This window comes from Trachemys scripta, chromosome 7, assembly GCF_013100865.1.
Source record: "Trachemys scripta elegans isolate TJP31775 chromosome 7, CAS_Tse_1.0, whole genome shotgun sequence".
Lineage (NCBI taxonomy): Eukaryota > Metazoa > Chordata > Testudines > Emydidae > Trachemys > Trachemys scripta.
Window position 1 is genome coordinate 42,112,237 of NC_048304.1, and position 23,995 is coordinate 42,136,231.

At 40.0% G+C, this 23,995-nt stretch overlaps 1 protein-coding gene across 1 annotated transcript; it reads left to right on the forward strand.

Annotated features, from left to right (window-relative positions):
* Window positions 1–1,490: 1,490 nt before the first annotated feature.
* Window positions 1,491–17,202, forward strand: LOC117880038 (neural Wiskott-Aldrich syndrome protein-like). Its single transcript, XM_034775700.1, has 6 exons — window positions 1,491–1,542; window positions 12,273–12,456; window positions 14,832–14,874; window positions 15,804–15,954; window positions 16,535–16,921; window positions 17,165–17,202. The coding sequence occupies exons 1-6, from the start codon at window positions 1,491–1,493 to the stop codon at window positions 17,200–17,202; spliced, it is 855 nt and encodes a 284-aa protein (XP_034631591.1).
* Window positions 17,203–23,995: the final 6,793 nt, after the last annotated feature.

Consider the following 23,995-nt stretch of genomic DNA (forward strand, 5'->3'; position numbering starts at 1 on the left):
CCTAATTAATTCTACTGTCCCAAACAACCATTTAACTCCCCCTTGTTTCCATCATACTGCTACCCCTTGGACCCAGGTGGTTAGACAAATTTAGGGTGTTGGTTGTTCCAGTTTGGATGAGAAATTCATTGTAGAGCAATTTAAAAAAATCCATTGTTATTTAGAAGATTATACATAAAGTCCTCTTTCCCTGAACACAATAGGAATCAATCAGGAAGAGACAGTTTCTTTGCTTACTGTTAAAAGTCTATCTTTCTATCCAGCACTCTGTACCCAAAAAGCTTTCTGTCTGTAACACATCAGCATTTCTGTTATGTCTGCTTGACTTTGTCTGCTTTCCCTCACACCCTCCCTTGCCCAAACCATGTCCAACCAAAGCTCTCCATCCACATAGTTCAAATCCCTGGGCAGACTCCCGTAGGCCATTGTTTAGATGAGGGGCTGCTTAACCATCTCACAGCTATCTTAAATGAAGGACAGCATTTACACCTGACTCAGAACAAGATTTAACCCAATCCACATCAGTAATTTCTTACACGTGCATGGAGAGGAGGATAAGGGTTGGAGGTCTGTGGCTAGGCCATTGAACCAAGATAGGATTATTTTTTATCATCATTATTATTTTTTACATGTGCAGTGCCCAGCAACGTGTTTAGTTACAAATATTTAATAAAATTTAATAAAAGCAAAATACTCATCTAATTTGTTTGTATTACAACAACCACCTGAGGTCTTCACCAGGATTAGAGCTGCATTGTGCTACATGCAGTGCAGACACATAGCAATATATATTCCCTGCCCATAAAAGTTTACAATTTAATTTGAAATTAGATGGATCAGTTGGGTTTAAACATGCACTGGGAGAAAATAAGGGTTCTAGTGATAACAGTAATAAGATCACTTGGTTGGCTAGACTAGCTAATGCACAACTTGAAAGTTGTTCTTAAATAGTCTGCTTACTTTAATTCAATTCATTGCATTATTCTTGGTTTTATTTTCTCACCTATTGTATTTTAGCTTCTGCCTACTTTTAATTTGCCTTTTTAGACTTGGTTTTACAGTATTGTAGCAGGCACTGTACAAAAAGTGTCAGTCCTTGCCCCCAAATAGCTTGTGCTCTAAATGAGCTTTTGTCTATCCATTCAATCTATTGTATTTAAAATTATATTATGGTAATGGAATTTTTACCTTCCTTTTTTCCCTGTCCATGTCCTTCAAGATGATCTCATTGCACAAGGGAGGTCTTCTCAGGGAGGACTGGGGGCCTTTTCTAGATTCTCCTTGGCAGGAGAAATTGACACAGCCTACTCAATAGGTGACTCGTGTCCTGTATCCCTCAGTCTTTTCAGCTTATTGTTCTAGCTTCTGCAACTACTTCCAGGGATCAGCAAGGGCCTTTTTTATTAGACTAAGTATTAAATACATTTCTGCACATGAGTAGTAATTTTTCTGGGAGGTCCATCATCAACTGTGGATGTGTGTGTGTGATCATGTATCCTGAGGAACACCATTTGGTGGCTGAAGTAGACAGGATGCGTTTTGGTAAGTCACTTTCAAGGCTCAGTCTAAGTCCAGAATCTCAACATCTCTCAGTTGCACCTAGCTGATAGTTTTATCAAGGAGACATCAGTTTACCCACACTGGACTTGATTCTTCTCAAACCATTTTTACACCTGCCCTTAACTTTAGTGGAGTTAATCCTGATTTAAGAGATCAAAATTTAGCTCATAGAATCCAGTCTTGTGAGGCACTTGAGGCACTAAATAACCTCGTTTCCGAGTTGAGGAAGTTCAGCACCTAACAGGACTGGATCAGTATGGACCTCAAAGTTTAGATTTTATAGAAGTTTAAGACAGCTCAAAGATTCACTATTAAGGGACTAGCATAGTCAGATCATGTCCATGAATAGAAGAATCCTGTGAAGTCCTTCATGCGTAGATGAAAGGTATAAAGGTCACAACTAAAACTGGAAAAGGGCAATACAACTCATGCTCTCTCACTTCTAAAGTTTCACCTTTTACAAAATTTAGATAAAAAGTAACATTGTAAGAAGATGCATTAGAGTACTTAGCTTTTTATTATTAGTGTCATGTACATTCAATGCAAGATTGAGGATTTTCTGTTATATAAAAACAGTGATTCATTGGTAACAACTGGTCATGTTTAGTTCTTAACTAGTGCCACATTAGGGCTTAAATAGTTAAACTAAGTCTAATTAATGTAAGATAATCATATGAGTTATGTGCCAATTTTTTTTTAGAGAAGCTATTAAAATGGTTCTGTTGCTACTAGCAGTGAAATAATGTATGTTTCACTTCACTGTTAATTGTTTAGGGCTCAGTGATGCACAGCAATGAGTAAGGCCGGAGGGAAGGTTAAAAGTTTAACTGGTCACAAGGAGAAGTTCAAGTTTATATGCCTGGACTTTTGAAATCATGAAAGATTTGGGGACAGTGTATATTATTCATTGAACTGGACAACTGAAAGCCATTTCCATAAGTTCCCTTCCCCCTTGTTGGGCATTAGAGTCCCTTTTATTTGAGCTATTTATGACCCTGAGCTTGTTAGGAAAGTGTCTGCATACGCTGGCTGCAGTTTTTCTATTTCTGTGTATTGCACATTTTCCCCACATGAGGCCACCACTTTCCTCAAAGTCAAGAAATCATGTGGCCCAGATATTATATCAAATAAAATGCTGAAACAGCTGACTGCTTTAGCAAGGCCTATTTTAAAAATCAACTCAGACAATTTGTGAGGTAGTCACACTGAAAAACAGATGCCCTCAACCCACACTAACAGACATATATGTTAACTATAGTAACTGCAAATTCTTTTGTAATATCTATTAAAATACATGGCTTGACAAACAATATAGTCCCTTAAAAGTCAGGTTGGATTCCTCTTAAAGCTGCAAGCCACATTTTTATTCTACAGATACTCAGAAAAAACAGAACAAGGTAGCATTTGCCTGCTTTGCAGTCCTCCCTCTTTCCCCCACGCACCCCAAAGAATCATTTAACTCAGTCTGGCACCTAGTATTAAGTCTTACAATGATTAGAAAATAGAATTGGTGGAAAAACAGGACATGAAATCCATATGCTAATCTATCAAATGTAGGATAGAAATAAAAATGCAAATAGAGAGGTTAAATCAAGAAAGGAAAGCCAACTAACTTTTTTCAACACAGTCAACAGTGATTAACCTGCCATATTGGAACCAGCCCCAAACCTGGGATTTGCACTTGACAATTAAATGCTCATTGATTTTTTTTTCCCCTCCAGCAAACAAAAGTCTCAGTATTTGAAAGAAAAGGCAAAAAAGTCACCAGACTAAACTAATGCTTGAGACATAGAAATCAAATACAGCCTAGGTTATACATACCTGGGCTCATAAGAGAGATAGCGTTGTTCAGAATTAGACAAGCACTCCAAGCAATCTGTGTGGGCCTCTATACCATGAAGAAACCACTCAACACTCCAGTAAACCCTTTAACAGTGTACTCCTACTCATTCTACTGTTACACCTATTAGGACAAAACCTTCACAGAAACCCTGTGTCAGCTACAGGCTAATAGCACTTCTGATCCCTCTCAGTTGGAGCACACCCTCTCTAGGTCTCAGGCCTCTAGACATCACCTCTCATAGTGCCCTGGGTCACAACTGTGATTTACCTCAGCAGATCTCACTTCTGTTCCCTATGGGGCAATGACAGTGGTAATCAGTTACCAAACAGCCTCATGAAAGCAAATATTTATTTACTGCAAAAGCATTTTCAGAGAAGGCATATTTAAAAAAAAAAAGCCAGACTATATGCATGTCTAGCTTACCAAGAATGTAACTATCTTCTACTTGGGAACTCTGGTAGGTCTGTTCTGCAGAGCTGTGTCAGCTTGTCTCCTTATCAGCTCCTGGCAAGTCAACCCCCTTTGCTATAATCAAACCACTTTTTAGACTGTTTGTAGACCTTGAATAATAATAAATGGAGATATCCTATCTCCTAGAACTGGAAGGGACCTTGAAAGGTCATAGAGTCCAGCCCTCTGCCTTCACTAGCAGGACCAAGTACTGATTTTGCCCCAGATTCCTAGGTGGTCCCCTCAAGGATTGAGCTCACAACCCTGGGTTTAGCAGGCCAATGCGCAAACCACTGAGCTATTGCTCCCCCCCACTTAGTAAATTGATTTACTAATTCCTACTTTAGCAAAACAAGATTTGCCACTGGTTGGCAGCAGAAGCCTTGAAGGCAACAGCCCGCCCCATTGTCTTCCAAGTGTGTTTGAGTGTTCTTATTTGGGAAGCCACTCAGTCACCTTCATGCAGAGACCTCATTGAAATCAAGCATTATAGACATGTAGTAAACATTCCACTACTCCCAATGTAAATATCAATTCAGTCACTTGAGAATTTTTATTAACCCAATATACAGTAACTTACCCTGACCCAGTCACCTACAGTGTTCATAAAATTGCTCTCAGTATTCATATTATGTATAAGCTTTATGTCACTACCTTTATTTACAGCTCTTTACAGCTCTGCTAACAGATGTGTACATGAAGTCCTGCAATAGGGTATGCAGAGCAGAACTGGATCAATTCCCCTTATAATCAACACAGAAGTGAACACTGGACTTCTGGTGACATCACAACCAAATTTTCCCTGTACTACAAAACACAGGAGACTGAAAAACAAAACAAAAAACCCAGTGGATTATGTTTTCATTTAATGTCATTCCTGGGACTCAAAACTAGACTTCCAACCAGTGAAAAACAACCCCACTCAGACAGAAAAATGGGAGATCAACAACATTAAATAACTGGAAAAAACAACCCAGTTAGGCTGCTACATATCCCTGCTCCAAACTACCAGAATAGCAGATTTCTTCACAACAGTGAAGTATTCAGGCAGATAAATGCAGAATTGAGGATTAAGATGTGGAACATGTAAAAAACAAAATTGGATATTTTATCAGATCTGGGCAAAATTCAAGGAAAAATACCAAACATTGTCAAACACCTTTCTAGGCATGTAACGGATATATGCTATCCAAAATAAGGGCCTGATCCTGTGAGGTGCCTAGACCCCCAAACTTCCATTACTTCAACATTATAGTTAGGATTGCTTGGCATTTCACAAAGGGCACTCAGAATTTTGCAGGCTTGGGCTAAATAGATTATGTAAATTGTACTTTACTGCACCAGGGGCAAAGCCTATTACTAGGGGTTTGATCTTACAGCCATTGAAGTCAATAAGATCATTGTCATTTACAACATTTGGAGCAGGACTGGGCTCTTGATTTTTCATACATCCCAGGAGGACTTTTCGTACCTAAAGATTTTGCTAACTGCCAGACTTGTGAGCTAAGTAAGTTTAACATGGATTCTGGTGAATAAAAAACAAGATGGCCTTTAATATCTTTACAAAGCTATCAGCTTTGGGATGTGTAAATACATTAATGAAACTTTCTTTACTTGAAGGAGCAGAGTTGGACATTTCTCCTCCTAGGATACAAGAAATTTCTCAAAATCAATATGTTGGAATTCTATCCTCATCAAAAAGTAGTTTGTCTAACCTTTATTTTAGGTTTAACTCTCCATCTGTGCAGCGAAGACTTTCACTGGTGCAAACTGCCATTTTTTGTGCAAAATGGTTTGACGCTGTACTCCATTTGCTTTATGAAAATATGCTTTGAATGTGAATATAATGTAACTGGAATATGCTTTATGCAAAAGGTTTCTTGTAAGATATCATTACAAAGCTTATAATCCTCTGAGTGTTCATCCTGTTTGTATGCATGTATCATTCTTGTATCTGAAGCTAGAAATATGAAGTATAACTCTGAGGTCCTATTGTAATTATGCAAAGTATGGGCCATTAATGGTGGTTTAGAATCTTGATGGCTCCCATTGACTAGGACAATTAGTTGTAAGTGGTTTATTTACCTGCAAGCCTTCCTGTGTACTTGTGAGCCAGCCCAGGAAGAATGGAGGCTGGGGTTGCACAGGATATGTGAACATGTCATCTGATACTGGAATCCATCTTAAATCTGGTACTTTTCCACTTAGAAGGAGACAAAAGATTCCTGCCTTGGGCCAAAGCTATAAAAGGGGGGTGGAACAGAACAAAGTGGGCTGCCAGTCATGAGAAAACCCCTAGTTTCCACCTAAGATGTCTGATAACAAGGACTGTACTGTGGAAAGGATTGGGCCCAGACTAGGAAAGTCTAGTCTGTGAAAGAAACTTATTAGAACATCTCTGAGGGTGAGATTTTACCTGCAATCAGTTTCTTAATTTATTAGGCTTAGACTTGTGTGTTTTTGCTTTATTTTGTTTGGCCACTTACTTTGTCCTGTCTCTTATTACTTGAAACCACTTAAATCCTACTTTTTATTCTTAATAAAATCACCTTTGTTTATTAATGAACCCAGAGTAAGCAATTAATGCCTGGGGGAGCAAACAGCTGTGCATATCTATATCCCTATCAGTGATATAGAGGGAAAACAATTTATGAGTTTACTCTGTATAAGCTTTATACAGAGTAAAATGGATTTATTTGGGGTTTGTATCCCATTGGGAGCTGGGTGTCTGGATGCTGGAGGTAGGTGACCTGCTAAGCAGTTTTTGGTTAAAGTCTGCAGCTTTGGGAGCATGGACCAGAGCTGGGTCTGTATTGCAGCAGGCTAGCATGTCTGGCTCAACAAGGCAGGGTTCTGAAGTCCCAAGCTGTCAGGGAAAACAGGCTCAGGTATTTTCAGCAGGTGACAGTCCCAAGGGGGTCTCTGTGACTGAACCAGTCACAAATTGATTTCCAGTCACAACAGTTGAAATGGAATTACCATGGCCAGTTTTCCAATATTCATGTTGGTTTTGTACAGTTAAAAAAATTGACATGCATTTCAAGTAGTGAAGTGTAGCCATACACCTATTTTGCTAATACTCCCAGGTGAATGCTAACTTTAAGACATACTCTGCCGACTGTTAGAATAAGAAATTCAGATAAATACTAGTACCCAAGTCAGTCATTGTTACATGATACCATAGATTAAATAAAGATAGTATCAGTCTTTCATGCAGAAGTCGCAGTTCAACTCCTTCAGGATTACTGTAAGCACCACATCATTTTACCAAAACAGATTTAAGATTATGCGCCACTCCAGAAAAACTCAGGTTAACATAAAGAGAAAAATCCACATTAAATCAATCTGGAATCCAATTTATCTTAACCCTTTTTGATAGTATATCTTCAGCCCTCACTGGGGTCAATCGGATTGCATAGGCTAATGAGCCAAATGTGACCCTCAGAGTTGCTAAAAGCTATACTTGACATAGATACATGTGCCCATCCCACATGTGATTGTATCAGCACTGGGATGTGCAGACCTTAATACAATCCAAATGAAGGCTATAAGTTTCTATCAACTGTAGAGAAGCAGGATATCCATGCAGACTCTGTCAAGGATGGTAGGCCCAAGAATTGACCTTCCTTGACAGTAATACCATATCGATGTACAGCTTCATGTATTATTTTTTTGGGAGGGGGATGGGGACAGAACAAAAACCAGATGTTGCTGCTCAGAAAAACAAAATTAAACCCCAGACATTGTGACTTACTGTGAGATACAATAATAATAATAATAAAAAAAACTAGGGCATGTGCATTGTCTGAGTCATGTGTTTCTAAAAAATTTATTTTTATTTTTGGACTGAACAATTTTTCCTCTTTATGAACTACTACATGAAAAACTCTTAAAGGTAAAACTTTGATAGAATCTATGTCATGCTAGGACAATTTTAGACATGCTGGTCAGACAGTGTCTATTTATGACTCAAAATTATTCATTTCTCCAATATCAGGAGATTGAGAAGATATACTTCTGACAGAGAAATTGTTTAAATAATTGTATGTAAAACACTGAGACAAGGCTATTGTTTTGTGATCAGCTTATCAAAGTAAATTTTCTTTTCATTCACTTTTGTATTGTTTGACCTCAAAACAAGCTAGCATGGTGTTGACATTTTCAAACTTACTTAATACAGGATTTTTCATATCCCAAGTCAGTGTGATTAACTATTTTAAATTACTCACAAGCATTGCTAAGGCAAAGAAAAATCATGAAGAATTAAATCTTGTAATAATAATAGTAGTCTAGGTGTGAAGCTATTGTCTGTCCACTAAATTAGTCCAGAAATCCTTCATTTTCAACTTGGTTTAGAGAACGAGTCTCTTTGGCCGTAGATAAACCACTCACTTATCTGCCTCAGTTTCCCTATCTGGAAAATTAATCTAAATGTATTTATTTCATAGCAATTTTTGTTATACTTTGAAGACAAAACATTCTAAGAATAAACTTGAAGCCTTTTTCCCCCCATGTACCAGTATCACTACATAGTTTACATAATTAATAGAATTAAGGAATTATACACAATATACAGAATATAGACATGGGATAATATGTTAGCTGTTAAGGGTAGTACATTGGAATATAAAGATACATTAATTTTTTGCTCTCTCCACATGAGATGATTTTGGAAAAAAGCTTTCACTATTAATCTGCATATTAGTAGGTTGGCTTAATGGACTCTCTCTCTTACTGACAGTCCAGGAGATTGATAGAAGCCTCTGTCCTAAGAGGATCCACAGCATCTCTGCTAAAGATGATCAGTTGTAGCATGAATCTTAACACTGGGAAAATGTCGTGTGACATACGAGCCATTACACGAGACTGCCATAAACAGTTTCACAATTTTCAACAGCAAGCATGAAGGAAACAGAGAGAGAACTTCCCACTAAAGAAAACAGTTAAAGCATGAAGATAAAGAATGGGGTCTTTGGGAGCAATATTTGTTTACATGATAACTAGATACTTGATAGATTAGTGCATTAGAATACCTTAGTCTAAATTATGTATGATATACATTTTAAGTACTTTTTAAAGATATAGCACTTCATAAATTATACACAACAGCACCAAAACAGAGTAATTTATAGGGTGGAGTTTGCAACATACCATTTGAAGTCTCAGACATAACATACAATGCTATTATTTCAAAGTAGTGCTAAAGTGCTATTTGAAGACCTATTCTTCTGTACACTGTTAGAAACAAGTCCCTCTGATCTTCTATACAACACCTGGACAGCCATGACATACAGAGGCTCACAGAAATCTTAGCAGGCATTGGGGATGGGAGAGGGGCAATTTCAAGGTTCTCTCAAAACAGAGAAATTTTAAATAGGAATTTACACTAGATTATACAGATAAATGAATATAAAACAAACACACTAAGTTACTATGTAAAGCAAATACAGTGTGTCTTACCTGTTAAAAAAATCAGTTAGAAGTTTTCTAAATAAAAATACTTTTAGCAAATAGAACTTAGATCTTGTTGAAGCCAAAGACTTTAAAGGGCTTAAACACTTCCTTTTATAAGGCCTTATTTCCTAATGAGACCCAGCTGTGAACCTCTCATTCTCTGATTGACAGTTCCCACACTCCCTTTGCAGTGTTAACAATTTTTTTTTAAACTTTTTTCCAGACAAGCTCTGTAACTTTTTCTTCCCCTTGTTAAGTACAGAGTACATACACTCTGCTATGGAGTCATCACAAAGGGTTAAAACAAAAAGAACCATGTTATCCATCAAACTCAATAGCTTTTTGAATGAGATGTTGTGAATCAAGGTGCTGGATTTTTTTTGTAATTTATTAGCACAAAGAACTTGGTCTCATGCTTAAAGTTAATCCTGTGTTTGTGTTTAAGTGTTTGTAGAATCAGGAATTTACTTGTTTTTTATTCCTCCTATACAAATAAAGAGATCTTTTCCCCTCTATTATTTTAATTATTTACTAAACTACTTATTTGAGTACTTTCACAGTTTAGATCTTGTTTTTACTTTGATCTCTGAACTGTTGTAAATGCTTCCTGAAGGCCACTCGGCCATATACAAATTATATGTGATTAGACATTTATATATTGAAGTCAAAGGAAGCTACAGGTTCTCAGTACTTCTGATAATCAGGCACAAGCTGTTTTATGTTGGGCACCCATAAACTGAGGATCACAAAATCAGTGTCCTTTTTTGAACATTTGGACCCTGATCTTCCAAACATTTATGCATATGTGTGTTCTTCCATTGACTTCATTGGGATTACTCTTGGAAGAGTTTGCAGGACTGGGTCTTAGTTTGGGTTGTTCAGGATGCTTTTTGAATGTTATTGTTCTAATGTGCTATGGTACATGGAAATGGCCCTCTGTAAAATAAATAATAACAATAATTGCTAAGAAATCAAACAAGTGATCCATATGTAACTGATATGACTTCAGACATGGCTTGCAAACTGAACCAGTCCATATATCATAGAATTTTGGGGTTGGAAGGGACCTCAGGAGGTCATCTAGTCCAAACCCCTGCTCAGAGCAGGACCAATCCCTAGACAGATTTTTGCCCCAAATGGCCCCCTCAAGGATTGAACTCACAACCCTGGGTTTAGCAGCAGGGCCGGCTCCAGGTTTTCTGCGGCCCCAAGAGGCAGGGAAAAAAAAAAAGCTGTGGCAGTGCGATCACGCCGCTCCACTCTTCGGCGGTAATTCGGCAGCAAGTCCTTCGCTCCGAGAGGGACTGAGGGACCCGCCGCCGAAGACCTGGACGTGCCACCCCAATAGCAGCTGGAGTGCTGCCCCTTGGTATTGGTCACCCCAAGCACCTGCTTCTTTAGTTGGTGCCTGGAGCCAGCCCTGTTTAGCATACCCACCATACCTGTCACTGGTTGACATCTACATACTTGGAGATATGTGTGATATCCACCACATGTCTATAAATATTTATGCATGTCAATAGGCCTATTTATATGAGTAAAGTTAAGCATAGACCATTACAATAGAATACTATAGTACTTTTAGATTAGGTTCTAAAAGTGTGATTGAAAGTTAGAGTATACTGGTTATTATGTCATAAGCCACAGAGAACAAATATTTTGTCCATGCACCTAATACTTTATGCCACACTAATTTACTGATTCTCTAAATGGAATCCACTTGTGCATATGTAGTTTGCACCAATTGCACATATTAGTTAACCTCTTTTCAAAGGTGTGTTTTACTCTTCACTCCAATATGGGATACACTAAGGCTTCAGTCCTGCAAACACTTATACAGATGCTCAACTTTAAGCCCGTGAGTAATCCTGTTGACTTCTGTGAACTCTTCACATGCTTATAGTTAAGTACATGTGTAAGTGATTGCAAGATTAGGTCCTACATTAACAATGGACAGAGATTGGTTATTACAGGAAATTGACAGGTTATCTTGTTTAGATTTTTCTATATAATGAAAACTGGGTAACTAACTGCGTTAGTAATATAGAAAAGTGAAAATAAGGGTTTTAGAGACATTAGTAGAGATTTGATTTTATGAATATGGCATTTTTAAGAAATGTTGCTTTTTCTGGTAATTAAAAAAAATAAGATAATGACTCATTCTGTGTTCTTAACTAGGATAATTGATAATAAGAAGAACATATATTTTAGTTTTGTGTTTGAAACTAGCATTAGTTACTGAGTCCATAGTCAAGACTTTCCTTTGTGCTGTGTGGAGAAATATATGGTTAAGAACTACCAGCAGTCTTTTCTTGTTGAGTAGTTGCTGTCTCTAACAAGTGTTGTATTTAAACTGAGTTTATGTTAAGAAAAGGGAGGTGCCTTTTGTCCTCTATAAAAACAAAAACCTTTGGCAGGAGGGAGGGGAATAGTGCTAGACTTTTAATTTCTTGTATGTGTGAATTCCCTTCTATTATTAGATGTATAGTAAATGACTATAAACCAAAAATATAGTTGGCTATTAGTAACTGGTTAATCTTGAGGTTTTGGGGTGGTTTTTTTTTATACTTTTCAAATTACTGAAAACTGTGTAGTCTTGTTGAAAGCAGACCTTTATTAATATCAAAATATAGGTGGTGTCCCTGCCTCGAACTTGGTAACTGAAAACTAATTATATTAACAATTATACTCTTCAAACTTATACCTAAAGGAATATGTAGAAGGGAAGAGTTGAATATTCAGCACAGATAATCCTGTTATTTCAAACTTGGAGGTAGTTTTTAACCTATTAACAGATAATAGTAAACCTGCATTGGGTAATATGCTCTCAATGTGTCACAGATCTAATCAGTCCTTAAACAGACTCAGTAGGGATTGTTAAAATTGAGGAAAATGCATGGAATTACAAGAGGCAAATACTTATTCTATACAAACACATCCACTAACTTTTCTTCCATTGTTTCAGTACCTGTGTTTGAGATGCCTTCACCGTTACCTGTGCCTCAGACAAGTCTAACTTCTCCTAATCCTGGAATTTCACCACCTCTATTTTCTGTTTCTCAAACAACAAAAGAGAGGATTAAATGGAAAGGAAAACCCAAAAGAAACAAAATAAATAAAGATGACATTAGTTATCCGAGCAACTTCAAGTAAGTGAGGAAAGAGCTCTTATTTGTGGATGAAATACTAAATTGGCTTATGTTGGTCAGTGTAGTATCCAGTGGGACAAAAATATGTATCTAGCTTGCAAATTGTTTGGGTATCAAAAAGTTATTTAACAAATCTAGCAATTGTTTTTCAACATTTTCTGCACTATTAATAAATATCCAAAATTGCTTTTTCTTATTCAGTACAGGCCTCATTGTATCCTAGGGAAGGACTAGGAACTAGACTTCCAAATTTTCAGGTACTTTAAGCTGGCTGCCAATAGATAAATGTGCATTGTACTTACTAGCACCCAATATCTACTCCAACTGAAACACACGCAATCTCTGCGTAACAGTGAACATGAGCTTTTCAGGTAAAATACTTGCCCCTTACAGAGTGCCTCAGACTGTTGTTATGGGTGTTTATGAAAGTGCTGTTAAGTAAATAATGCACACATTGTACAGATGGCAAACTACTGCATGGAGTCATGATGTAAAGAGACAAATGAGTTAATGGCAGAGGTGGGACTAGACTCTAGGACTCCTTGGCCACAATTTTCCAAGAGGTGGACCATCTGAGAATTGGGCCCCTTTATGGCTTATCAGGTTGGGCACACAAAATTTATAGTTGCTTTTGAGAATTTTGGCCCTGAATTAGTTCTGATCAGACATGAAGTAATATCATTTTCTCAATAGAAGGCAAAGTGGGGAAGTTAACTGGAAGATCAAATATAGCCTATAATACAAAGCTCTTACTTTTAGAGAATATGTTTAAACCCTTGTTAACCTTTTCTTCTTGTACATGTCTGAAGCTACAGATGTATTAAGTAGTGGAGAAGCTGAAGTTACAAGGATATATGAATTTGGTCAAGCTTGTCTTGCCACCTGTAGAAAATAAACTACCATAATTTAAAGGTCGATAAATCAGTCTTTCTTTCATCCTCAAACTTTTGTTGGCTTTGCGTACTTTAAATGGTGGATAGCAAATAATGTCTGTTTCTGTTTACTTCTGATTTGTCAGATGATTCCCTAAATATCAGTTGAGGAGTGATACAGTTGTGTTACTGTAGACTACTACTACCCTTTAAGTCCTTCCCTGGCTTACTAATGAGAACCCCTTATAGGGCCAATACTGACTTGGGAGATACTGAGCATCTATTTCTTCTAAAAGAGAATATTTACTTGAGCTATACTTCATAGATCCTAGAAAACTGCTGTCACACCCCACCTTGTTCTGAGAGGGAGAACAGGGCTGAAGTTACTGTGGCTGTTTTGAATCATTATATGTGGCGTCTCTAAAGTTGCAACAGTTTGCAAGTATGGGCTTTGCATAGTATTGAATACCAGAATGAGAGAATACCATGGTACATGAAGGACTGGGCTGTTTGTCCAAGGATTTTGGATGACTCATGCTGTAGAAGGCTTCTACAATGGAAAGCATGAGGAAAGAGAACAAAAAGTGGGTAGTGTCAGTTTTCTCTTTTTCAGATGATTGAAGAGAACATTTTAGTTCTAGCTAGTCTAGGGTAATCAGATGAGAGGAAGAAAATGTCAGACACGGGGGGGGGCGTCTGCTCGTGGAGAAAAAAAAAAAAAAAAAAAGCCGAGTGCTGCCAGCCGAGCAAAAAAAAATCAGGACAAACATCTAAAAAAGTCACTCTAAGCTAGTCAAATAAAGGGACACCACTAAAGAGACCCAAAAGCTACTGACACATCTGAATTGTTCTTTGTTGCCTGACGCTATGTTTTGAGACTTTAGGAGGGAGGACTAGAAATCTGTCACTTTGTCTTGATTTTTTTTGTGGTCTATGAAAGACGACTAAAGATGGAAGGAGTTAATAAAGAGACTGTTAGCTGTGGCAACTTCTATAGGTAGCACAGAAGGACTTAATATTCTGTGGCTCTTTTCTAGGACTACTGTAATGTACCATCGCTTGTGAATGTTACTCTTGAAGTCCCTCCATAATGTTAAAATGAATCCACTTACCTTAAAAAAAAAAAAAAAAAAAAAAAAGTGGACTTGCTAGACTCCAGAACAAATGTTGCTACTAAAAGTCTACTAGACAAAATGGGGATATACACACATAATCTAAACTTATTCTTCAGCTATTCCTGAGGCAGCGTATGTACATCATATGATAAGGACTCTTATTTTCTATGCATGGGCCCTGTGGTGGAGTTTCCATGATCACTTCAAATACAACTGTTACCCATGACATTCTAGAATTTGAGTGCAACTGACTTCTTGTATATTTTCAATATGTCTCAAATAAGGTGTATATGGTGGTGATTTGACTAATTTACTTACAACTGTTCCTAATCTTGAATCGTATGTCTGCAGTGTGTGGTGCTAAAATGAACAAATATTTTCTCCCTAGGCACTTGGGCCATGTGGGATGGAATCCACTAACTGGATTTGCTGTAAGTATTTACCAATACAACTATCAAACCTAACTCATAATGCTTCAGCTTGTGTGGAACAATTTTAGAATCAATCGTTAACTTCTATTAACTCTTAATAGTTCAGTATTGTGATCATGAGATTAAAAATTGCACTGGATTGCAACTTGGCATTCCTTGAGTTAAAACTTGTATGAAACTTTCTTCAACACCTGTAAGGAAAGGTGTGGGGGAAAAATGAAATGGAAAGGCCTCTTCTGTCTTGCTGAAGAGTGGCCAAAATGGAATAATGAGGGTATATTGTTAAAGAAAGCCAATCCACTTAAAATCGGGTGGATAAGAGCTTTAAACTTAACTCTTCTTTGCAACATATTTTAAGAATAGATAAAACAGTAGATCTAATAAATCACACTTCAGAAAGCTTATTTCTCATGGTTTTTATTAAAGGTCTCTTCCAGACTGAATAGTCACTTGAACTTTTTCTAGGATAAAATAGTTGAACTTCCCCCAAGGAACTAACAAGAAACATGAACTTGCTTCAGCATAGAGCTACACTTGATTAATCCTCTTAAAGTAAGATAGTGGAATGTAAACAGATTTCATTTAGTGAAGGCTTTTACAAACTTGTATTGCATTCAGTGTAATCTGGAGACTAATGGGAATACTCAGTTTGAAAAGCCAGGTTTTTTACCAGTTAGCTCCCCAACTTTTTTTTTGTTAATTGGCTTAAATTTTAAGAAATGTTCTGGAATCTAAAAAAACTGATAGCTTGTCTCCAATAGTGTTGCTGAAATCGTCTCCTCATTATACTTCTTCTCATGCAGCCTCAGGAAGGGAAACACAAATAAATATTAGTATTGCACTATTTAAGGTCAATGAGTGGGAAAAAGATCTGAGATTAGTTCTGTCACATGACTAGCTTAACTGGACTCTTACTCATCATCTTGTAGACTATCTTGGATTCAGATCTGAAGAAGCTATTTATTCAGGCTGGTGTAACAGAGGATCATCTAAAAAACAAGAGAACCTCTGAAAAGATCTTTAAAACAATTGAGAGGAAAGGAGGAATAGAAGCTGTACGGAAAGAGGTCCAGATAAGAGGTACTTATTCATTAGTGCAAATTAAGCTTAGATACAGCTTAAGTAAGATACCACTTTGCCAGTATTTTAGCATTCATCTCGTTACAGTAATATACTGGATTGAAGTAGGCTCTACAAGCTTGCCTTGTTACAAAAGCAAGTAAAACGTGACTTCATAGATGATATGAGGCTGAGGTAACTGAAGGTTCTTTCCATATTTAATAGAGAATCTGTTTAGAGGCATATCGATAGTGTGTGAGGGCAATGCAAGCCTCAAAGGTTGGATTTGAGCTTTCCTAAAATACAGGGGTGTTCACATCCAGAGGTTTTGCTCTAGGCACACTTAGTAGGCTAGCTATATTAAGAGTATTATTAGCTAGATAGCTGATACTTTCTCTAGTGCCGTATAATGTCTCATCCCTATCCCTTTGTATCATACAACATAATATGGGATAAGTGCCTCGGAATTCTGCTTCTTTAAGAGTTCTGATAAGTGAAAAATGTTGCCAAACAAAGGCTAGGTGCTGAGGTTGATTGGGTAGGAAATCAATCTGAGACAGATATACATTAAATCTAAGAGCATAACTTTATTTTTCTATAGCCACATCTTCAAGATCCAGTTCTCATCCTCTACTTCATTCTACATCATCTTCAGAGCGAAGTTCAACCATCAGTCCTAGTATTGAACTAAACTCCCCAGTTCTAAGAGCAGATGATGGACTCAAAGCAATTCTACTAGCACCTCCCTCTACATCAAAAGTGCTGTTACCTACATGGAATGTCCCTTCAGTTGTCATTGCACCAGCACCTCCAATGCCACCTCCTTTGTCTCCTTCTAAAAGGCCATCACCAATGGGTCTACATAAACCGACTCTCAGTCTGAAAGGACCGCAGCTGCATAAAATAAAAACTGAAAAGACCCCAATTACTTTGCATCAAAATGATGCAATGGGTCAGATCAGAAAGGGAATCCAGCTGAAATCGGCAAGTATCTTTTTTTTTTTAACCAGTACTAATTCATACTAGTGAGCATATGAATTCTCAGCAATAAGAAAAGCTAAGTATAACTAATAATACATCCCAACTGGAGCAAAGGAGAGTGTAGAATCTAAGGGTGCAATTTAATACTTGATGTAGGCCTGTATGACTATTGCACAGTTGTGCTGCAGCTAGAAAGCTGACTATGATACAATATAAACATAACTCTAGAAGACTTTTTTTTTTTTTAAAGGGTATCTTATTGTCAAGATACAGACAACAAGAATGTGAAAACTGAGAATAAGCAACTTCAGAGTAAAATGCCCCCCTGCGCTTGGATGGGTCACTTCCCCAATCTTTGCCTCTAAGTGGAACTTGCATGGAAGGTGCTGTAACTTACCTTGGAGTAAGGAAAGCAGTGACTCTTCAAAACATGATTTAAGCAATAAATGAATGTGTTTAAAAGGTATCTTAGGCAGAAATATAAAGTTGAACAACTAATACGTTTCTTTCAAAGAACTCTAATTTAAAGTGAAAATGATCAATGTAGTATCAAAACTCTTATTCGAGAACTGTCAGGGTAGTTAAGTAGTGAACTGTCACGTCACCTGTAGAGTTCTGCTACTTAAAGTAACACTCAGGTTGATCAAAAAGATCAAACAAGGTTCATACTAGCCAGTCTGGATGAGCACATTAAACTTCCTCCTCTTGTAAAATTGCACATAAAATAGCCTAGAAACTGGGCCGGCACCAGCGCAGCAAGCAGGTGCTTGGGGCAGCCAACGGAAAGGGACGGCACATCCGGCTCTTCGGTGGCAATTCGGCAGTAGAACGAAGTGGCGCAGTGGAGCTGCCACCGAAGTGCTGCCGATCGCCCCTCTCCCCCCAGCCGCTTGGGGCGGCAGAAACACTGGAGCCAGCCCTGCCTAGAAAGGAATCTTTCCTAAATATGGCTTAAAACTAATAGCAAGACTTGAGACTTGCCTTTTCTCTGCTAAATGCATAAATTAGTGGTATGTGGACTTGTGTACCATCAGTCATTTGGAGAATCCCAAAGCACTTAAATGTTAGGTAGGAAGGCTGACTTGTAAAGGTACATGGTGAGGCAGAACTAAATAGAATAGATCAAAGCAGAAAAAGAATTTGGACTCAAGTTGAGATTAATTTCTAAAGCTGTTAGAGTGGAAATCTTGCAAAACTAGGCTTTCTGCTGGTGCTTCTGGTGAAGTTTTATTCTGTACTCATGACCTGTACTCCAAACTGCCAAAAAACCCCTCAAGTCTGAGGCTCTGGCTATACTAGAGAGCTTACAGCAGTGCAGCTGCAGTGCTGTAAGCTCTCTAGTGTAGCCACTCAAAGCCGATCGGAGTGAACTCTCCCATCAACTTAATTAATCCACTCCACAATGAGTGGTGGTAGCTATATCAGTGGGAAAAGCTCTCCCATTGATGTAGTACTGTCCACACCAGCATTTAGGTTGGTGTAATTTATGTCACTCGGGGGTGGCATAGTCATACCCCTGAGTGACAAAACTTATACTGACATAAGTGGTAGTGTAGATATAGCCTGAGTTCTTAGATCCTGTGAAATCACATGAATGGTTGTTGTAAACAGAAAAATACCACCCTCTTTGGGAAATTCCAGGCACCCTGATGTCTGGATAAAAAGAGCAACTGGAGCTCTATGCTTAGAAAACATGCACATACAGTACAGTGAACAACAGAATTTTATTTGGAACTGCTAATGTAGTTAAACTTGAAAAATAACATGAGAAATCAAGAGGTTGAGTTTTGGAACAGCTGCTGCATCATCTATAGGTACTATAATCATTTAGCCCAGCTGTACTAACTATAATATTTAGTATAGCTGTGCTCAAAATATGCTATTTATCAGCCTCTTTCCTGCAACTTTCTGTGCTAGAAGCTACCAGATGGGTCTCAAAAGCATTCTCATTTGCTTCATATCTGTTTCAAGAGTCTCTGGGGGGAGGTTAAGGGACATAGCTGTATTTTCTCAACAGCATGGGTTCTCCAGATGCTGACCATTATTGTAGCATATCCTCAGCTAGCTGAACACTGCCTCTTGCTGCAGTTCTTTATCCTATCCCATATAAACATGATTATGTTCTGTCATAACAATCTAACTGGATCTGGTTAATTGCAGATGGAATGACTTGAAGGTTGGACTTCAGTTGTAAAAGTAATGCAGACACTAGTGCTGGGAACGTGAAATAGACCCAACAAGTGTCAGTAGTACCTGCTCCATATGTTTGTAGTATTTGCTTATGAAGCTCTTGATATATGGGAAACTGAGTTTATCCCACAGCTGTGTGTCATATAATGGCCTAGTTCTGAGGAGGGAGTACAGCATCAAAATAAGTAGAAGGGACCCATTTTATTTTGAGCATAGGTTTCAATGATAAAATAATGCTGGTACTCTCTAGGGTGGGTTTAGGAAGCTATTTATAGTAGCTTTCTTTTACAACTGTCATGGAAGAGGACCCTTTGGGTGCAATTAAAATGTTATCAGAAGTCTTTTAGTTGGGGTAGTTAACCACAGAGAAAAGTGGCTTCCACAGACAAAAATCTGAGAGCCTATGAAATCTGATAGCAGAGAAAGCACGCTCAGTGACTGTAAAGAGAGACTCTCTAACAGGAAGGCATGAAAAAACTCTTTCCAAACAATGAAGTAGCTTGAGTGCACTTCTCCAACCTGAAGAGGGCCCTGAGTCTCACAAGGAGTGTGTGTTGCTGGCTCCTGCAATGGGAGAGGGCAGAAAGGACAAGACAAGCTGGGTCCTGTGAGATTTCCAGTCTTTACAGGACATTTGGGGTAGGCTTGAGGTCTCATAGGATTTGACACATGATTTGGAGCCATAACAGCCATGTGGTCAGAGTTACTTCCTGGTTTCCAGTAGTTAACCCAACCTCACTCCTTGGCCCACCTGGATAGGGCCACAACAGGGAAGCTTCCCTAGGCTTTGCCTCATGCTGCTGCAGGTGGGCCAGCAGCTATGCAAGATGGTGAGAACATGCCCAGATGGGTTTACTTCAGAGCGATTCACTTTCATGGTGCCCCATCTGGAGCTGCTCATGGTCCTGGTCCTGGCCCAATGTAAGGGCTGTACTACCTCCCCTGTGGGCCCTGCAGGGCTCAAGGTGCTAGGGCAGTGGGAGTTAGGAATTCCTAGGGAGGCCAGGGCTGAGCCCCATAGCCTGGGCAGAACCCTGGTGGGAATCCTGGCTGCCTCTGGCTGTGGGACATGCCTATGAAGAGCTGCTTGCTGCCTTGTGTCACTTGAATGAGGCCCCTCTCTTTCTCTCCCCCCCCCAACCCACACGAGGTGGATTTTAGCGGTGATTGTGCCTTGCTTTGCTAGTCTAGTTGGTTCTTACCTGGGTCCCATCACTGCTTCGGCAGGGCAGTGTGGTGGCTGGGTTGATGGCTTTGATCTGGGACTAGGTCTGATGCTTCCTGGCTTGGTTCTTGTTCCTGGTGCAGAGACCCATTCTATTCAAGCATTCCTTTATGCTTGTCTATCCCTAATCTCCTGTGGACTAGTCATGCTTGCAGCTTAAACCTATGCACAACATAGAAACTGGCATTTTTGGAAGTGAAAAGGGAAACTCAATCACTAGCAATAGACAGTATATCTGGTGTTGCTGCTGGTGACTTTGTCCCTGTGAGATGTGGTCTGCAAGACTGATCTAATCAGACACCTATTGAGGAGTGTCCTTTTCTAGACTCAAGGTCTTTTTCTGCAGCAGTTTAATGGGCTAAAGCATTTCAGTTAGGGGTTTGCACACTTAAGGCAAACTTCCTTAATGTAGGCTGCAGAGACTGTGTCATCTGTCCCCACCCGAAGATGAGAAATTTTCACTTCTAAGCATACTGTTAGAATTTTCCACTGCATTCTAGTGAACTTGGCTGTCAGTGCCCATAAACCCCACTGTCCCTGCAACATTTACAGAATAGAAGTTATAAAAGGTGCCTCACCCCCACTCCATCCTGGGCTCTGGGAACTTCGTCCATGAGAATGCAGTCTTTTAAATTCTAATGTACACTACAAGCTGAGGGAGGACAATCCTCTGCAGTTGGAAGGCAAATGACTACTCCCACACCTTCCTGAGCCCACCTTTCCCAAGGGAAGCCAAGACAATGGGGATACAAATAGGTCGTCTAACGAAAGGTGCTTGAAAAGCCCTGTGATAACCATACAGTGAGCAGACCGTGATACGGACTCAGGGAAGGGGCTTGAATGAGAGGCTGTACAGAACTGATATTGTTGTTAGCTTATTTTGGCTGGTGTAATGTTTCACTGGTGATATTCCTCTCAATGAACCCTTGCTTCTAAAGCTGAAGTGACTCTTCTTGTTAAGTTAGAAGCCACCTCTACGCTAGAATCTCTACCATATTGTGGATATGGATAAACATGGTAGCCCCTGATGTACCTCTGTGTCTCAGGGCTCATGAGACTGAGCCAGATCCCCAAAGCATGGTGCAACCTTCAGGTTTGCAGGGCTGCAGTCTGGTCTATTAAATGGGAGAATCTAAAGACCGCTTCCCTGAGCCCCATGTTCTAACTGGGGCCAGAAAACCAGGTGTTGGTATAGGTGGAAGCTTAACCTACTATCCTATGTCCGGATTATTAGACTATGGCTTAAATGGCTTTGAGTGTTTGTCTCTGTCCTTGCATAGCAGTCCTGCTCAAGCACGTCAGTCAGTGACAGTGCAGAATTCTTCCAATCAGCTGGGTGTTTCACGAACCCACAGACTGGCTACAGTGAGTGCACCAGTCACTTGCTGGATGAACTGAACACACTCTACTGGTTTTCTGAAACTTGGGGGAAATGGTTCAGCTTTGGAATGTCTTCTATATCTCTCCTTGTGTGCACTCAAGTGGCATGGGGAATGCAGATCAGGTTCTGAGATGAGCAGAGCCACCTCTGGGATGGAGTCCTACTTGCCCCAAATAGTCCATGCTTTTGAAACGTGCGCACTGTGCTCTGAACAGAGGCTGGTCTGTCTCCTCTGTCTTGCCTGATAGGAGCTGGAATGCACTTAACTCCACTCTTGCTGGAATGATTTAAGAGCAGGACGTATTTTGTTGTGTGTCACCCATAGCCCTATGGAAAAGACAATTTCCCTTCTCTCGGGGCACAGCAGCCCTTCACAGGGAAGGGAAGGAGTGACTCCATCTGCATGGAATTCTTTGTGACTAAGGCTCTCAAAACACTCTTTTCTGTCTAGAGACGTTTAACAATTAACGCTACCAAACAGAAATCTGTATGCAATATTCATTTCACTGCCAAGCATGTGCCTGGGCTTAACAGCAGTATAGCTGCTCTCTCAATTGCAGACAGCAGATTCAGAGCACTAGCACTGGAAGCCAAGGAAGTGCCAGAACAGAGGTGGGCAGCTCTATGGAATCTTGGTTGCTAGAAACAGTATTCACAGCCAAGGGAGCATGTGCATCATGCACCTTTTTAGCTTACACAATGGCGTTTGTTTGTTTTGTGTGTGTGTGTGTGTGGGGGGTGAAGGTCTACTAGGGACTTGCCTATACCAGAATCCCCAAATTTGGAGCTTCATGGTCTTGCTTTAGGTAACTGGTTATCTGTGGTGGTCTCATTGCAGGTCAACCAGACCCCGTTCTGGGGATTCATAAGTCACAGGATGCAGGAGAGTTGAACCCAGCCTGCTGGGACTTGGAGCAATGTCAGGAAGCCAGTGACCTTGCAGATCCTTAGGCAATTAATTCAGGCTCTTCCTTGGGTTTGCCATTTAGGGGGGTGAGGCTGCACTGTTAAAAGCAACCTTTCTGTTGGTTTTCTTCAGGGCCTTCTGGGTCAGTAAGTTATTTCCCTTGTGCCAAAGGAGACTCTTTGGATCAGTAGTGTAGCTAGGGGGGGGAGCGGGGCAACGGCCGCTCCCCCACTGAGCACAAGTGGTGTCTTGTCAATTTCTTGGTGCCTTCTTACTCACCTGGGGGAGTGATCAAAGTTTGGGGTGGGCTCTTGAACTACAGGACATGCAGTGGAGAGGTGAGTCTGTACAACTTAAGGTGTACAGATCACAAACTGATCAAATTGGGGTTGGTGAGGGTGACCTGTGTCCTATAGGGACATTGCAGGCATATGTGGCTCAATAGCTATCTGGTGAGGGTCCCCTGCTCAAATTCCAGTTTGTGGGAGTGTGTAAGAAGGTGCTGTCATTCTTAAACTTGCCACTGGAAGATTATGGCTCCCACTTCTTCCATATGGGGCCTCAACAGCAGCTACCCAGTTGAACATGGGTGCGTCAGAGGTCCAGGCTATAGGGCACAGGTGATTTAGGCTCGAAGTTCTTTGTGTGGTTGCCTGAAGGGAAGCTGATGGAGTTGATGGGCCATAATCACCACAGGCTTTCACAGTGTCTGCTTCCTTCCCCATGTCTATCATACAGAATGATGTAGGCATGCATGGATGCCTACAGCTGGGGATATGGATTTGGGGGCACAACATTGTGCACTGGGTTTACAAGAAAGCATTCAGCAAGGGCCTTGCAGCTGGGTATTGGGCTAGATGGAGTTGTGTTTGGCACAGCAGATGGACATGTGGTGGGATCAGCCCATGGATCTTTTGAATAGCCTGATGCTCCATCAGGCTTGTTATCCACCTAGGATGACCTGGGAATGTGCCATGAGCTCCAACTGATCTGGGAGGCTAAGTGGGTTATTGGACTACTGGTTGACTTGGTTTCCTGGTGTGAGGATAGTATGGTTGGACATTCTAGCCCACGGGATTTGGTGGACTGCTGTCTATCCACAAAAAAGGTGGATAGGGCCCAGAGGAAAGCCAGTTTGAAAGAATCAACATGGCTGGAATCCCAAGGGGACTGAATGCACTTCTGATATACGTGCTGATTTGTTCCTGGATGATCTCAGTATTGGGTTGGCCAAAGTTCTAGGCAGCCTGTGCAGAGTGGGGTGGAGGCACCCAAGCTGATCCTGGTGCCCAAGGCTGGCTCCAGGCACCCAAGCACATGCTTGGGGCGGCACCTGGTAAGGGGCGGCGGGGGGAGCTCAGCGCGGCATTCCGCGGGG